This window comes from Corella eumyota, chromosome 4, assembly GCF_963082875.1.
Source record: "Corella eumyota chromosome 4, kaCorEumy4.1, whole genome shotgun sequence".
Classification (NCBI taxonomy): domain Eukaryota; kingdom Metazoa; phylum Chordata; class Ascidiacea; order Phlebobranchia; family Corellidae; genus Corella; species Corella eumyota.
Window position 1 is genome coordinate 3,686,605 of NC_137493.1, and position 17,041 is coordinate 3,703,645.

General features: G+C 29.2%; 4 protein-coding genes across 5 annotated transcripts; 1 reads left to right on the forward strand and 3 right to left on the reverse strand.

The window, feature by feature from the left end:
- Positions 1 to 729: 729 nt before the first annotated feature.
- On the reverse strand, positions 730 to 4,037 carry LOC145751045 (angiopoietin-related protein 1-like). 2 transcript variants are annotated; one of them, XM_082567118.1, is made up of 9 exons: positions 3,893 to 4,037; positions 3,578 to 3,700; positions 3,229 to 3,324; positions 2,218 to 2,428; positions 1,975 to 2,150; positions 1,806 to 1,902; positions 1,653 to 1,749; positions 1,520 to 1,587; positions 730 to 1,009 (listed from the first exon to the last, which is right to left on the reverse strand). In XM_082567118.1, the coding sequence occupies exons 4-9, from the start codon at positions 2,321 to 2,323 to the stop codon at positions 759 to 761; spliced, it is 795 nt and encodes a 264-aa protein (XP_082423244.1). In that variant the 5' UTR covers positions 2,324 to 2,428; positions 3,229 to 3,324; positions 3,578 to 3,700; positions 3,893 to 4,037; the 3' UTR covers positions 730 to 758. The 2 variants fall into 2 exon arrangements, with proteins under 2 accessions (XP_082423244.1, XP_082423242.1); XM_082567116.1 differs by having other exon boundaries at positions 2,218 to 2,445.
- Positions 4,038 to 4,925: 888 nt separating this feature from the next.
- Positions 4,926 to 8,474, reverse strand: LOC145750667 (solute carrier family 2, facilitated glucose transporter member 5-like). The gene is made up of 10 exons (XM_082566745.1): positions 8,439 to 8,474; positions 8,092 to 8,223; positions 7,555 to 7,822; positions 7,343 to 7,464; positions 6,982 to 7,152; positions 6,770 to 6,864; positions 6,376 to 6,547; positions 5,829 to 5,992; positions 5,590 to 5,734; positions 4,926 to 5,182 (listed from the first exon to the last, which is right to left on the reverse strand). Exons 1-10 carry the CDS (start codon positions 8,448 to 8,450, stop codon positions 5,012 to 5,014), a joined length of 1,452 nt encoding a protein of 483 aa, XP_082422871.1. The 5' UTR covers positions 8,451 to 8,474; the 3' UTR covers positions 4,926 to 5,011.
- A 1,835-nt stretch (positions 8,475 to 10,309) lies between these two features.
- LOC145749531 (sperm axonemal maintenance protein CFAP97D1-like) lies at positions 10,310 to 12,418 on the forward strand. Its single transcript, XM_082565320.1, has 4 exons — positions 10,310 to 10,530; positions 11,167 to 11,366; positions 11,569 to 11,761; positions 12,004 to 12,418. Exons 1-4 carry the CDS (start codon positions 10,438 to 10,440, stop codon positions 12,133 to 12,135), a joined length of 618 nt encoding a protein of 205 aa, XP_082421446.1. The 5' UTR covers positions 10,310 to 10,437; the 3' UTR covers positions 12,136 to 12,418.
- A 275-nt stretch (positions 12,419 to 12,693) lies between these two features.
- On the reverse strand, positions 12,694 to 16,394 carry LOC145749530 (uncharacterized). The gene is made up of 6 exons (XM_082565319.1): positions 16,047 to 16,394; positions 15,265 to 15,379; positions 14,769 to 14,884; positions 14,215 to 14,332; positions 13,272 to 13,400; positions 12,694 to 13,194 (listed from the first exon to the last, which is right to left on the reverse strand). The coding sequence occupies exons 1-6, from the start codon at positions 16,300 to 16,302 to the stop codon at positions 13,098 to 13,100; spliced, it is 831 nt and encodes a 276-aa protein (XP_082421445.1). The 5' UTR covers positions 16,303 to 16,394; the 3' UTR covers positions 12,694 to 13,097.
- Between the last annotated feature and the right edge of the window lie 647 nt (positions 16,395 to 17,041).

The window sequence follows — 17,041 nt, forward strand, 5'->3', positions numbered from 1 at the left end:
GTTTAAGTAAATAACAAAATTTTTGTCCAAAAAGGTGACTTTCAAAATATGCTGGTACTTTATATCTTTATATCAAGAAAATTAATAACAGTCTTCACTGTCTATTGCACTACGTTTCTATTACAATTTATGCAATTTAACAAGTTTTGAGTCGGCCTAATTTATAACTGAGAGAGTCTAACACCGCAAACATTTGTATTTACAATTCATAACTCATGCCAAAAAGTTAAACACCACTAAAATTACTTGCTAGGTGCTTGAAATGTTGAATATAGGTACTCTATTTTAATGTATTACCTTTGGTCATCTCATGTTCTACAACTTTGCAACAGCGGTTTGCTACTCACAACTTTCTACACTATCAAATGTAAATATTGTGAAGGGTTCACCTGATAAAGTAACCCGGTTTACATCAAGATAACTTTGATAAAACACGACCCTCGTGTTATATTCAAATATTATGGTGACCTAATTCTAACTTGACATAAACCGTATCATGCACCTAATACCTTAAACATTTTTGGGTAACATTTTATTGTACAATATCTTACAAAAAATTTTTACATTTAAACATAACTTTAAGAAAGCTATAAAATTTACTTAAATAAATTACTAAACGTTTATTTATTATTAATATGTTTATAGGCAAGCATTTCCACCTTCTACAAGAACACGCGACTATTTTATAATTAATCACTGCTCCCTACTTTACAAATGCCCTAATTTTTTAACTAGTTGCTCCCAGTTACTTATATTTTTTATAATGGCCTTATCATCATTTTAGTTTTTTTTAACGAGTAACTATTCCTTTTCCAATCCCACCAAAATATGCCCTGCCAATGATCAAGCCCCTCACCAAAATATCTTCCGTTTAAGTTTGCATTAACACAATAGTCATACCACCAAGCGCCATGATGCGTATTTGCACAGTTACCACTACGATCATTATCATGATCTTGATCAAATGTTGTGAATGGCTTTCCGTTGTGGTTCCACATCGAATCACCTCCTAAAAATATATTTATCAAGGAATTAACTGAAATTTAAGTTTTTACTAAACAAACGGCAGCGTAGTCTAGTGTCAAAACACTTGGCTTTACTACATGATGTCCTAGGTTCTATCACCGCTGCTCTAGCTACCTTGAGTAAGGTGCTGTAATCGGTGTAAACTTTTGCTAAGCCAACACTTTATCAGCAGCCTAATTATCGGGCAAATAAAGTCTATAGTATCTGAAACTGCCAAAAAAAACTTGGGTCGAGGTAACGGATGTTACATTATGTTTAAGGTCGTAAGTCGACCTTTCCACATCAGAGTTAAACAAATAAAAATGGTTTTATAAGTTTAAACTTGTATATGTATCGTCAAGGTAACAATAATTAGATCTATTAACGTTGCGACAAGAGCCCTATTTAAAAAAATTGTATATATTTCCGAATTTGACTTTAAAAAGTGAAATTTCTGAAATTTATGATTTTAGGTTAATAAAATAAAAATTCAAAATAAACGTATTTTATTCACCTGCATCACCGGTATAATCTTCCGCAGTTAATCGATAAAAACTTTCAGGATTTCCAACTTTAAAGTTGCTAAAATACAAAAATTTAATATTACAAAAATAAAACTTATTTTATGAAACTTATACTTTTCTTACTTATATCTAGCAAAACGTTCATTTTCTTCCCAGTCTTGGAGGTTGATTTGAAGCTCATATCTTCTCAATTTTGTCAACTGGTAAAGGTTGTTAAGACCTGTATATAACTTCATTTTTAGGCTAAAATTATTTGATTTATTTACTATGACTTACCAAGCCAGTATTCGCTTGATATATTCCCAAAACCATTCACATAGTTATCCCAATCCAAGAAAAAGTCCTGAGACCCATTGATGCGTCTCTGAATTACCTAAAAAGCAAAAACTTAATTAACTTTCACAATAATCTAATTTAATAATAAACAAGAGTCAAAACTATTTACAATCCATCCCTCGCCGTCAGTATTTTGATCACAATAAACTGGAGTCATTATTTGGTTTATTTTAATGCTGTAGACACCGCTTTCTGCATTGTTGGCAAACCCTTGGCAATCAGATGGTAGCAGTCTTGAATTAGTATACACAATGGTCATACCATTAGAACCTGTGCGATGTAGCTCTAAGGAAAGGATAGAATTTATATCCAAGAACTATTACATATTTGTGCTACTTAGATTATTCCATACCTTCAAGTTGGAATTCAAGTTGAGAGATTTTTTTCTGCATCTCAAGCAGCAGAGCTCGATTTTCAGCGCAACTTCCCTGCTCTCCTTTTGCTCCGGGAAAACCCATGACTCCTTGAACACTGCTGGTTCCTATATCACCTGAAGCTCCATCAGCACCAGGAACACTGTTAGTTCCTGGATGTCCAATCGGTCCTCCCTTTCCAGGATTTCCCTTTGTTATAGTGATATCTTTATTTCCACAAGTTAAAACAACCTTTTTAATGTTTTGAACTTGTCCAAACAAAAACACGAAAACCAGAAATTTAACAAATATCTTATGCATGTTAAATAGCTTCTGTAAAACCTAGTTCAAAGTAAAATTTTTTGTTTGAAACCACAATTAAATGGCAAGTAAATAAAGTTACATCACTTTATCAATAATATTAATAGGCTTTTTAAAACTTAGTTAAAACCCTGACATTAAAAGTTAAACCATGAAGTGGAAAACCTGGTGATTTAACACTTGCAATTTACCTAGCTGTGTAATTATTTAACATAGATGATCCCAGTTGTGCTTGTTACTATAAGCTAATAAGTTTAATGCATTAATTAACTATTACACTTGTAAATGTAAATAATTATCATTAGACACAGCCAAACTTAGTACAAATTACTGGAACAATGGCTTAACCCTGTTTGAAATTAACCTAGATGTTATTTATTAATCCAATGCAGCAATAATAAATTATCCCTAAGTGGCATCTAAACCATATTTCTAATATGCAAAAGGCGCTTAAATTTTTACACCTTGATATTTTGCTCAAGGGCATTTAATTTTTTTCCTATGCGGCAATTAAAAAACAAACATGGTTAACCCTTTTTTAAAGTTTCAATAGACAATTCATAAGAAACATAAAAATTTTTAATTTTAAAGCGATTTTGGCAAAATTAAAAGGTTAAGAGAATTTTTCAAAATTTAAGCCCAATATATATAATTCTATAATACTAACACTTATTTTAAAATTAACTTACTTTTTCCTTTATTTGTGGTTAATGTAGTTCATTAACTTTTTCACTTGTTGCAAGAAGATGAAAAAATCGTTGCAAGAAGATGAAATCTAAAAATAACTGTAAAAAAATACATATCAGACACAAAAAAGGAAAATTAGAACATTTGAAATAAGCATAACAAACAAAAAATTAGGTTAGCTTAAAATTAACTAATACCACGCATTACAAAAAAGTACAATTAAAAAACTATTTTGTTTAAAAAAACAAGTTAAAATATTTTACCATTTATTTTACAAATTTTTAACTAGCTGACTAATTTAAAATTCTGTTAAATTTACCAAACCAAAAACCAAACCAAGAATTAACTTACCAAACCAATAACAAGGCAACTGAATAAATATGACATTCCAGTTGGAATATTGTTTATTGTGTTTAATTTATTCCACATAGCATTAGATTGGCACAAGTGACATATACCAGAAAAAATGATTGCCTGTTAAAATAAATTAATTGTATTTTATGGACTTTTGTAAGAAATTTTTCGTCTATATTTTGTTTCCTTTAATATAATTTAATTTTCATGTTTTAAAATATATTAATATTCAATACAAATATTATCAATAAATAACATATATATATATTTTAAAGCTTTTAACAGTTGTCAAACACTAAATATTAAACTTACTTAAAGGCAAAACGTAAAAGAAGTTCAAAAAGTTCAACAACTTTCCTTAACCACTCCACTGCTCCAACAATGTGAAGCAACGATAACCACTCCACTGCTTGTGAACAACAACAATGTGAACAACATAAAATAGTTGCATTTTATGTTTTTGGCTCGTTCTGTACACTAAAAATGTAAATTTTCTTGTTCCAATAAAAGCACCTATGCCTACAAAAATTAAAAAACAGTTAGTTATTCGAGTTATGTTAAGTTATCTAACGGAGTTTTAAAACTTTTCTGCAAAAAATAAAACATTTGTAATCACGCAGTCCGTTATTTTTGAATTAATTCCATCTTTTTTTCTACAATGCTTTTAAAAGTTAAAATGTATACCCAAATAAAATCAAAACTCTAACTAATATAAATATGATTCAATTTCTTTTATTTAAAACAACAATAAAAAAATGTTTAATTTTCGATTTAAAATTTTAACTTCATTCACCGATTGTAACTTAATCCACCTGACGAGAATATATTTTCGGATTGTATGGATTGATTGACTATTAGATGGATAGAAGGATCGAAAGGGTCGGATGTGTTAATGGGTAATCTGAATAGGTGAGGGTTAGGGTAAGGGTTTAATTCATGAAAACTTTTTGTTTAATTAAATATCCGTTAAATATGCATTTGAATTATGTAATATCTATTTAATATATATTCGATTCAGTTAATAAAACTTGATCCATTAATCCGTTCGATCCGTTGATCCGTTGATCCGTCAAATATATATTTTTGTCAGGTAGATTAAGTCAGATTCTCATTCACCAGCTAAGTAATAATAGGGGAAATTCCCTATTTAAATTAAAGTTGCCAATTGTTTTAAAAAAATATAGAGTTGCCAACTCTATTTCGAATTTATATTATAATTAAAAAATACTTTTACTATGTTTGATGTAAAATTAAAAACTGATTATGACAACAGCAATCAGTTTTTATAAAAAAATAAATAATACTAAAAAATGATTTTGAATTTTTTTTGTATTTTACAACACCAATAGTGCATAATGAGCGCACAGTTAACTATAGGCACATACAATTTTGCACGCAGGTATACAGGTTTATCAGAAAAATTACAACTAATTATTTTTCAGCCACTTCAACGCATTTAACACTTTTCTTTCGACATTGCATTTGTGCCTGGATTTCTTCTTCAGTTTTTCCATTCGTTTCAGGAAGAAATATGTTAAAAAATATTGTGTACAAAATTGTGCAAACTAGCCATGGCACTGAAGAGTATGCCCCCAGATGTTCCTACATATATAATGTAATTTACTAGATAAATAAAGAAAAATAAAGTTATCCAAATACACTTAATTTTTTTGTTTATTTACCTTTACTATAGTTACATAACAGACTAACCACAGTAAAGCTAGGATAGTACCATATAACCGTCTACTATAGATAAAAATCGATGTACAAGGTTATTTTACAATAATGGGAAAACTTGACAATTTAAAATCAGTTTAAAAACGATTTTAAGTGTATATTTAATTTAATATTACACCCTTTATCTGAAAATCTGATCACAATCTTAGCTTCAAAATGTTACAAACAGCAGCTCTCTTTTACCTAGTTTCTATAATGACTATAATGGCTACGTGAACTGAAGTAACCCTATAGTAAATTCTAATATACAAAATAATAAAGATAAGACTTGCCATTAAGTATGGAATAATGAAAGCAGTGACCCAGGAGGTGAAAAAGAACAAGATCGAGCCTATACCCATTGCAGTTGGTCTGTTTGATTCGGTAGTAATTAATGCCAACAAACTAAAACTCACCACTGCAACTCCCCCAGACCAACTTCAGAAAAAAATGTTTATTTGTTATTTTTAATAACCACTTTTTATAGATTTAAAAAAAATTTTCTTATTTTTTTATTTTAAAAGTTACTTACAATACTAAAAACAAAGAAACCGACGCGATCGTTAAGTATGACATTCCAGTTGGCGCTAAATGCGCCAAAGCCCGGCTTATGGTGTATAAAACAATAGCCAAAACTATGCCAATATTTGATATATTGAGCATGGTATTTGGACCAATTCGCTTTACTAGAAGAGCCTGATAATAAATAAATCAATTAGAATAAATCAAAAAAGTTAATTTTAAACTAAAATTTATAGATATTGACCGGCAGCGTGGTGTAGTGGTAAGAACACTTGCTACACCACACATGAGGTCGTGGGTTCAATCCCCACTGATTTCACGCTGCAACGCCCTTGAGTAAGGCGCTATAAACGGTATGAGCTCCTGCTGAGCCAGCACGTAATCAGCACCATAATTATCGGGCAATTATAATCTATAATATCCCAAACTGCCACAGGCAACTCGAGACTGGGTCGGAGTAACTGATGTTACTCTATACTTAGGTCACGCATTTGACTTTCCCACATCGAGAATAAAGATATATACAAAAAAATATGTGTTTTTCAATAAAATTTTACCCCTGAAATTGCGCAAAAAAACGCGATGAAAAAAATTCCTATAGAAATGTAAGTCACATTTTGGGGAGGAAGGCCAGCTCGGATAAATAAATTGTCGGAATAAAATCCAATTCCGTTTATTCCGCAAAAAATAATATTTGTATAAAGAGCAAAAACCAAAATCAAAGACCGCCTGTTAAATAAACAAAAAATCGTGTAAAAGTATTTTGTAATGTTTTTAAAATAGTTATTTACCGATAAGAAAATAAATATTGAGCTAATACATATGTACTTCTTATTTATTTTTAATTTTTTACGTTATTACAAATTTTTAAAGTGTTTTTGAATATTTTATAGGATCTTAAATTTGCTTAGCAAAATGTATAGAAAAAATAAATATAAATAGTTTTTTTACCTGTATTTCTTTCTAAAAAAAAGTTCGCGAACTGAAATAATTTTTTCTTCCTTTACTTTAGTAACAATTTCATTAAACTCACTCGTTATTGACTTCTGTAAGTAAACAAAAATAATGCATTTACATAACATGTAACTGAAATCCTAAAAAAGGTATATATTTAAAAAAAATTAATTGAAAAAAAAGCCAAGTTTTCAAATTAAAAATTTTACCTCTGAGCCCTTTCGTAACAATTTCAAAGCTTTTAAGGCTTCTGCTTCGTTTCCATTCCGCACCAAGTAGGCCGGTGTGTTTGGAATAAATATACTGGAAATTAGATAAATGATTGAAGGTAAGATAGTTAAACTTGACACTACTGGCCACAGCTTTGGTGAACCTAAAACCTTAAAAAAATTAACAATATTCATATCAAAATTATTGGGTATTGATAATTAAAAACCTGATTTTTTTAACAAAAATTGAAGTACAAAATATATAATTGTTTTTTTTTATTATATTATCAACTTTACCTAAATTTAAATGTTAAATTTTTTTATAATAAATATATTAAAATATCTTTAAATATTGAAATACCTTTGGATGACCAAATACAAAACTGATTAAAATTCCAAAGTTCATCGCACAGCTGGGGATACTTTGCCAAAAACTCTGCCTATTTTTTGCACATAGTTCACCAATTATAACAGGTCCGATATCTAAAAACGCATTAACACAACAAAAAATTTAAACTGTAATAAACTCGAAAACAAAAGCTTTGGTAAAAAATTAATATTTTTTTTGCTTACTGAAAATAACACCGGCTGGTAGTCCAATTATAACTCTTCCCAAGATGAAAGCTTCATAAGATTTGGTAAGGCCTCCAATCAACGCAACAATAATCACTCCAACAATGTGAACAACATGGCATAGTTGCATCACATGTTTACGACTCATGTTGTTAACTAAAGGAGTAGAAATACAAGTTCCAATAAAGGCACCTATTACTATTGCTGAAGTTGTAACTGTCAGTAATGATAGCCATGTTTCATCGCTCATCGGAACACTATACCGTTCCTGTAAAAAGATGTCAAAACTAACTTGAATATTGCAAATTTTGTTGAAAACATATTTTCACTACAAAACATTTTTTTATAATTTACTAATTAAAAATGCTTGTTTATAATGTATAGCTGCTTAAATTGTATACTAGCTATAGCCCATGTTTTTAGTCTTAATGTTTTGATTCTTTTTAGTATAGTTTAAATAAAAATTAAATTGGATCAAATCTTTTAAACAAAATTTTATACAACTTATTTACAAGCCATTAGGAAAACTTAGCATACCGTGTATGTTTCGTTGAAAACTACTCCAATAGCCGGAAGTGAAGGATTAAGATAAGTGAACTGAAATCCAACAATAGACAACATCATCCAAGCGGACACGAACGAGGCATATTCGCCAAGTTTTGAATTTCCCTTCGATTAAAAAAAACATTTTTTATTTATTTGTGTTAGGTGAAAAAATTTAAAATCTTTAAAAATTTTTATTTTTATTTTGTAAACCTTAATTAAATATAAACATTTAAAATAAAAAACTATTTGCACAAAAATTAAAAAATTATAAATTAATCTTAATTTAAGTTTCACTTAAAGTTGTAACTTTTTTTAAATAAAAAAACAAAAGTACTTACCACATCAGACATTTTATCCTTGAACAATAATTTTTAAATAAAAATTCTGTATTTTATATCAAAAATCAGAACTATATTTAAACACTTACTAGTTTACTTAAAAGTTATTAAGCTTAGCCTTAGGGGTCGACCTTTAATATTTTGCAATCAATTTATTGAGTCAAAAAAATGTATCACGCTTTTACCGATGACGCATCAAAAAAAACATATTTTTTTAACTATTTTGACGTAAAAATATTTTTTTTTTAAAAACATTAAAAATTTGTAACTGCTAAAAGTCCTAAGGCAATGCTATTAAACTAAGTTAAAAAAGGCTTATCATTTTGACTGTTTTGCGAACTTTTGGGATAAATAAATTAAAGCTAAAGTTATGCTAATACTATACCCCGTTTCAAGATTCTGTCGTAAAGTACAAATTAAGCATTTTTTTAACGGTCAAAATTATAAATATACCTTGCGTTGGCAATGTACATTATATTTATAATAATGTTTTTCTGTAAAGTTATTTTAGCAGTACCTTTATTTAACATTATCTTTAATATTTAATTTAAGATAAAATAAACAGTTAAAAAATCTAAATGACTTAACTTAAAATTGCATCCACTTTTATAAAAAAAAAAACTAAAAAATAAATACCGCTGTTGTGCAATAAAAGTGCCATACACAGTTAAAAAATAAAATATGCATACTAAGGTGAAGTCTAAACTCCCTATTAATTCTGGTTAATCAAAACAGAAGTCAACTGGCGCTGTACTTATTTTAACAGACGCCTTTGACCCGAGTAAACACGTGTTAAATATGTAAGTTTGATGTAATTAAAAATTCAATATTTTACATCGCGTGCAATAAACCGATTAAACTTAATCTACAAAGTCAAAATAGTTAATACTTTATCAAATTTGGAACCTAATAAGTCGGGAACACCCAGTTAGTTAAACCTAAACTAAAAATGTGTCTTCAAAACCTAATAGGGAATGTACTTAAAAAACTACCCGAAGGCATTTTTTAAGTTGTTTTTTTAATGTGTTTCGCACGATTTCCTGACATCTCAAAATAAGTTGATTTATGTTGTATTATATATATGTTTATAATGTACTTATGCTAACCCTTAAGGCATTTTTTTATAATGCATCGTTATATGTTAAATCCACAATTGAAATCACATGTGGTTTACGGTCTTCCAAAAACATAAGACGGTAAAAGTATATAAAGCAAAATACGTAAAAATAAGAGCAACATGTATTAATTATTGCAATTATAAAACACTAATATACATATGGTTATCAGTTTGGGTTAAACTATATTTGAAAGTATTTAAAAAGGTGAAGTTTACAAATATATATTCTAAAAAACCATTAAATTTATAATAAATTTAGAAAAAAACGTAAAAGTACTAAGTTTGTTAAAGAACTTTAAACTACACATAATCTAAATGTTTTATAAAAACAATTTAGAACTGAAATAATTTTGACCTAACATATATTTTCTCTTAAAATGTATTGGTTCGAGGACAAATCCTAATAAAATAAATCACATAAAACATTTTTAATTAAATTTAAATTTAAAAACAACATAGTTATATGTAGATATTTGTATATTATATATTAAATACAGTAGTTTTGGCAAAATAAAAGCTAAAATCGCCGTCGTAAAGGAATTTTAAATATTTTACCTTTTATGTAACCAGCCAAGCGAAAAGCCTAAAAAGGTACAAGCTGTTGACATGGCTACGCTATTGTTTGATTAAATCCCTTGTTCGCTATTCGCGCTTTGTGATTTTAACCTAGGCCACCACCGTGTTTTGTACCCAGTTTATTAACACTAAGCCTAAGTAAAAAGCCAGACTTTTTATGATTTTTGTCGTTCAGGTTTATCGAAAAAATATTTAAAAACTCAGTTTTTTTAAAGGTTAGCACTTTTAAACAAAACAACGTAGGACCAATATAAGCAAATAAGGTTTAAATGAAGTAAAGGTGTAGTTTTTTGAGTTGTATTCAATATGCATCGCGCATACCAACCCATTCTGCCTTCCCACAATAAATTATTGCAAAAGAAATGGGATAATACATATTACAATGAACATAGAAGGAAGGTAAATGATTTAAACAACTGTTAATTTTAATACAATAGTTCTTAAATTACTAAATTGGCATGTCAATTTTTTTATATAGGTATTGTTGAAGTTTTTATTGAATATTATAGTGATATCTGTTATTAAAACAGATTTTAATAATTAAGTAAATATTTAAGGTAGTGATTTTTTATAGTTTCATTCTGTTTAATAATTAACTTACACTGGTTGTAAAATTTTGATTTGTTTGTGTTTTAAAAAGCAAAGTTTATAACGATTTAAAGTAGTTTAATTCATTTTATTTGTTGAATTTAAGTGATAATAAAAAGCACATGTACTTTTGTTGCTTATAATTCAAAAATCCTTCAAATCTTTAACGGCAGTACTTGACCAAGCTTAATAAAGGCCTACTCTTATATTTGTATAGGCTAAAACCACTCAACTTAGGGCCTATAGGCTATTTTTAATATTTAAACATACGCTTAAAAAGCGCTGGAAATTCGTAAGTTATTCAAAATATTAAAATGAAAAGTGAACAAAAAAAACTGAAGGGCCCTTGAAAGTTCGTAAACAACGGAACGTCGATGTTTCTTAGGTAGAGCAATACTAAAAAGATTATTATTTTATGACTTACTGTTTTTATTACCTCTTTATTAGGTGTACTTGGCAAAATCAATGGTCGATACCAATGCACCCCAGACTTATGTTCACATGCATTTAAAACTTAAAAAGCTTCAGATCGAGGAAGAAAAAATGAGCACGATAGAACGCGACAACCGGATTTTATTGGAAAAAATGAGCTTAATAATGCGAACTCGAGGCCGAGTGGACAATCGAAACGATTATGCCTACAGAAGGTGTTTGTTTTATTATATAACGTGGCCAACAATAATATTGTTATAAACGTTTATTTTAAACCAAATTATTATATAGCCTTGGGTAATACGTAATTTAATCACCTTTAACCAGACATAATTTACTTTATATAACTTTAACTTTTTACTATATGCAATTTAAACTTAGAATTTTTTTGTATTAAACGACAACTTTTTTCCTTAGCTTAAATCGTGAAAAACGACAACGCGAACTTCTAAGGGTGACCAAAGAAAATCAACAGATCCTCGGCCGCATAACGATGCGCGAACCTGAATATAATCACCGCAAGTGGGAGCAAGACTGGCAGGGTAATGAGAAACTGATGGACAACATCGGAAAATATCCGAAAAATTGGTGGAAAACAGTCGAGACCCACGTAAGAGTGATAAACCAATAACTTTTAAAATAAAACTTTACTTATATCATCGTTATGTCACTAAATGTAATGACACAACGCTAAAAACTGCCCATATATATAAGGTCTTGTTACGCGCGACATGCCAAAAATACAGTAACTAGATATGCTTAAAAATTAGCTGTCAAGCCCTAAAGAATAGATACATGGCGTTGATTATGTTAATTTTTTTTTCAAAGTTATTTTAATTGATTTCTTTTTAGCGCAAAAGAAGGCAACGCAGATCTAAAAGTGCAAAAGCGGACGACGAAAAAGCGGAAAACAGCGGAGAAAAAACGAGCTCGGAAGCTGACAAGGACGAGGCTAACAAGCCGGCAGAAGAGGAAACATCTTAAGCTTCCGACTTTTCAAAATTTCCAAGTTAAATCGCTTCGTTTCATTAACTGCCTAGTTTACTGGACAATTTATTTAGCAACTTACTTAACCTAAATCTCAAGTGTTTACTGATTAACTATATTAAGTATTAATACTAACTAAATGTTTTTTATATTAGTAAATTACAAATATTTTTAGCTTTTGTATATTATTCTAGCGGCAAATTTGTAAATATATTCGTAATAAAAGCATTATTTTTTGATTAATCTGAAAAATTTTAATCTAGTTAACTAACAACAAACATCAACTTAAGTTTGATTAATTCCTTATCCGCATTAACTTTTAAAATTACGACGAAAAGTGTTTCTGCTTTACAAAATCCGGGATGCTTAAGGGCGTTTGTTTATAATCAACCCGACTAACGTCCGTCTATGTTTTACGAAGAAAAATGAACTTAAAATAGGCTTGCCACTTTATGTGAAGCATATTCTTTAAAACTTCAATTTTAAATAAAGATATTTGAACTACATCAACGTTTCAATAACTTCTACTAAATTTTCCTAAAGACCATTTTTGTTGGCTTATCAACAAACTTGTAACTAATTAGAATTTTATTGTCATTTTAAAGCCAATTGTTTATATTTCAAATATGTATAATTAAGTTGTTAAGATTATAACTAGATTTATAATTATTTACCTAATATCCTTAATGATTAAACCAATGGATTTAACTAGTGCAGATTGCTAAAAACAAATGTTTCTGTATAGAAACAGTTAAAACAATACGGTAAAGAAGAGCAAAGCGGTGCAACAAAACATAAATAATAATTCTTTTTACAAGTTAACATTTCACGGACAAGACGACAGAACAAGTGACAAACATGTAACAATAGACATTTCACAAACAGAAAGACCAAAGCACTATAAAAGCGTTTTTTTTAATGTATTTACATTTCGACCAGCTTTTTTTCAGCATAGCCTATTAATGACTGACTAGTCCTGCTTGAGCACTCACAAAACCTCGGCCGCTAGATGGTGCTGTGGAGGTGACAGCCTTTATGTCAACTTTGAACATAATACTAAGAATTCAAAGCGTAAAAAATTAATATGGGTACATACCATTAATATAACTATTTTTAAAGTAATTTATACTTACAATTCGCACATGTATTTGTGACGAACTGGCCTTCCATTGCCTGGCATTCCACATGATTGTTGCTTTGTACCTTCGTAGTTTTTATTGATTGTTACTCGCTCAATGACCTCGCCTTCTTCAACGTTAATACTACGAAAAATTTTGAAATAAATAACTTAAAATAAAATTTAAAAAAAAAAGCAAAAATAAGTCTTAAAAAGGTATTTTCAATCAGCTTTGGTGTAAAAAAGGTTTTTTAAACATAACTAAACATGAATACTTGAACTAATTTACCTTTTTAAGGTATTTTAAAACAAATATAAAATATATTTATAGTTTCAATTTTGCTAAACCACCATGAACAGGTGTTTTATCGTTTATGATCAATACGGTTAACCGAACGTTAAACCGCTAACCAAAAAAACTACAAGCGTAAACTAAAGTCAGAGGGCAAACCATAATTGGAAGTAACTTTACCACGCGCTTTTGGAATAGTTCATGTTTAAATACACGTTCGTTTAGCAAATTGTATATGACTAACGTTTAGTAGCGGCTGGGCGACGTGTTTCCCTCAGGCGTATTATATTTCAAGGTCTAGCTTTCGAAAATCTATTTTTCTCTCAATTTGACGTTGTTATTACGTCATAAAAACTACGTATTAAATTTTTTTGGGGTTCGTTGATATCATTATTACATAGTGATGTGTATTACAACAAACATGGCCATGTCTTTTTTTAATGCATGAGTAATGTTTTTCAGGTCAAATCTTAATACCAAAATGGGCGACTCATAGATTTTATTACAATAGGACAATAAAAATAGGTTTGAAACTAGAACTACCCAATATAACTCGTGTGTAATAGGGATAAAATAAAAATAGTATTGTTGTACATTTTTTATTTAGAATAAAAATAGAAATTTTGTAAGAAATTTATAAAAAATTTGGCATAAGCCTTATACAAACCTGATTAAACTTTTCTTGACATTATTTTTCAAGTTTTGAGTGATCTGATAGTTCGCCACTGAGCCGTCTTCCCAAGTCCATACCGGTACACCACCACTTGTCTGATTGTACGACAACCCTGTTAGAACATCAAAAAATATTTATTGGATAAAACTTAGAACGCCCAAAAAATAAAAAAATAAATATTTAATTTGGGCTTGTACTGGACACCCAATTTTAAAGTATATATATATACTTCAAATTATAAAAAGGCAATCTCTAAAGGGTCCTAGTAAACAGCAATATCACCACAACGACCAAAAAAAATATGAGCATTAAACGCGATTTATAGTATAGCCACTTTAATAAATTTACAGTTAAGTATTGCTCCTAAAATACACTTTGATTTTAGGTTTAACTTGAATGGTTACCCAATAATAATAGGCTTACATTCTTTTATCTATAGTACCTACACACCAGTATAAGCAGATTACATAGACGCATTACAAAAGTTTATGACATCCTACTTTTTTCCCATAAAAAAAATTAAAAACCTTGTTAAAATGTTGACTTACCAATCCAGTAATTATCTTCATCCTCCGGATCAGCCTCCTGGATGTAGTCAGCCAAGCTTGTAAGTCGACTGTGATCTTTAGCAATTGCGAGTTGGGAGTTTACGATATCAGAACAACTAAATATAACAAGCGTTTTAATTAACTTTAATATTGGTTTACTTATATCATATGTTGTGATAATATGTATGACAACACAAAGGCCTTTTACGAATTAATATCATTTAGGGCAATACTTTTATTAGATCCTTTTTTAAATTTTTTTCGGAGACTTGAGTAAAATTTAGCTTTTACTTTTGCTTCGGCCAAACAACTATGCTTATACTTTTAGACATATTAAATAGCTTTTAAAAGAAAAGAGAATTTAAACCGATTTAGTTCTTAATATAATCTACATTTTCTCCTATTACAAACCAATTAACAGTATAAAGTCACATGTTTAAATAGAAGAATAAATAAAAATATAACAAAACTAGTTTTTTTTTTAAAACAAACTTACACTGTCTTTGCCTCTTCACATGTTACTTTATCCTCAGAAATCTTGAGACAGTTGTAGCCATCATTTGTTTTAAAATACCCCTTTGGACATTTACATCTTGGTTGTTTGGTGCAATCTAATACAAAACATTATAAATAAATAAGTTACGCCCAAATGACATTAAAAAAAATGTAGCTATAAAATCAAAAACCTTCAACGCAATTTTATTTATTTTTGTAAAAATAAATTGACCAAATGGGTAATTAAAAATCCTGGTCAGTAGTTTATAGGTAAACTTTAAATTTAATTAACATTTGAACTAGATCAGTTTTAGAAAGGCATAACACGTTTATTTATTTTACCTTAAATAACGAGACGACCGTGATTTTAGTTTTTACCACAAGACGAAGTTATTATACCGGTTTTGCAAGCTATTTAAGTGCCCGCATAATTTTGCCAAATTGGTATACGTATATACTTGCATTCTATCTTATCGTTTTGACCGTTACGAATTTAATAACATACCATTTTGTTTGTAAACTCTTGTAATATTGTAATTATTAGGTTACTTTAACAATGACTTACTAAGCTATGGTTTGGCAAAGGGTAAAACTGGTTTTAACATTTTGATTTAGTTTCTTTTTAAATAAAGCTTATTGCCCATATCTATTAATAGGTAAACGTAGCTTAATTTACCAAATGTTAGAAATACTTTTTCTATACAGTTTGTCACACTGAAATTGTGATTGGCATTATTACTTAGCGATTTATTAGTTTATTTATGTGATTTGTGTATAACTTACTGTATGCCATCTCTTTAATGTCACTAATAACCTCGTCCAAGCGGGGCCTCTTTTTGCCACTCACTCCAGCAGTGTAGTCAGCTAACTTAGCGTGCATACGTCTAAGAGCAGGCTTAGCGCATTTACACAAAGACAGCCAGTCCTGAGAACTCTCCTTGGTCTGAATCTTCTCCTCATCTTCGATCAACTCCGACCTGGCATGTGTCACAAAGGCCAGGAGACACATTCCAGTTGCGATCCACACTCCCGCTCTCATGTTGTTTTCCAGAATAATCCAATAACCAAAAAGTTAAACTTTTTTTTTGTTTAACCAGTGAGACGGTAATTATAATTAATTCAACTCTATATTATCCTGTAAAAAAATATAATATGTTTAAGTACATTATGTACATTTTTGCGTACTTTTTGTTTTAACTTTAACTGAACATTAATCTTTATTTAAACCCTAACCTTTCTTCCTTTTGTAATTAATTCGGTTAAACAACGTTTGTAGTACGACGATTAACGAGTCAGGTTAAGATCAACATTAACATAAATAAATCGCCATTAATCGGTTTGCTATTGACGTCATATATTTTCTCATATAAACAACTATTACTAGGTTAAAATAACCAAACTTTCAATTCGGAGTAAACTGTAATCCTCTTTGTTCTCACAAACCGAAATTGGTTTAGTATAAATTTGTACTTCTTTCATTTTAGGTTGAGATAAAGTATTATTACTAAGCCCTTTTTATAATTTTTCTATAACTGATGTGGTTTAATTCCTAAATTATGGAATATTCTCAAATAAAGTAACTGTTTTAACTACTTAAATTCCTGATTCGTTTTTTTTTTCTGTCTAACATTTTTTACTAACTTATAAGTTAACAAATTTACTAACTTATAAACTAACACAATATACTAATATTATAAAAGTTAACTAAATTATTTAACTTTACAGTAATTTTGCTAAACTGTTCTATATACATTTTTCAGGCTAATACATCAAAAATG

Bases quoted from the DNA above. Each gene is read 5' to 3' on its own strand.
- LOC145751045 (XM_082567118.1), bottom strand. From the start codon at position 2,323: ATGGGTTTTCCCGGAGCAAAAGGAGAGCAGGGAAGTTGCGCTGAAAAT. The intron at 1,903-1,974 runs GTAAATAGTTTT...TTTGCTTTTTAG, and splicing joins CTGACGGCGAGGGATGGATT to GTAATTCAGAGACGCATCAA. The intron at 1,588-1,652 runs GTAAGAAAAGTA...TTTGTATTTTAG, and splicing joins GAACGTTTTGCTAGATATAA to CAACTTTAAAGTTGGAAATC.
- LOC145750667 (XM_082566745.1), bottom strand. The intron at 7,823-8,091 runs GTATGCTAAGTT...ATCTTTTTACAG, and splicing joins TTTTCAACGAAACATACACG to GAACGGTATAGTGTTCCGAT. The intron at 5,735-5,828 runs GTAAGTAACTTT...TTTTTTCTGAAG, and splicing joins GTTTCTTTGTTTTTAGTATT to TTGGTCTGGGGGAGTTGCAG.
- LOC145749531 (XM_082565320.1), top strand. From the start codon at position 10,438: ATGCATCGCGCATACCAACCCATTCTGCCTTCCCACAATAAATTATTG. The intron at 11,367-11,568 runs GTGTTTGTTTTA...TTTTTTCCTTAG, and splicing joins AACGATTATGCCTACAGAAG to CTTAAATCGTGAAAAACGAC. The intron at 11,762-12,003 runs GTAAGAGTGATA...ATTTCTTTTTAG, and splicing joins GGAAAACAGTCGAGACCCAC to CGCAAAAGAAGGCAACGCAG.
- LOC145749530 (XM_082565319.1), bottom strand. From the start codon at position 16,302: ATGAGAGCGGGAGTGTGGATCGCAACTGGAATGTGTCTCCTGGCCTTT. The intron at 14,333-14,768 runs GTAAGTCAACAT...ATGTTCTAACAG, and splicing joins TGAAGATAATTACTGGATTG to GGTTGTCGTACAATCAGACA. The intron at 13,401-14,214 runs GTTTGTATAAGG...AATTTTTCGTAG, and splicing joins GTCAAGAAAAGTTTAATCAG to TATTAACGTTGAAGAAGGCG.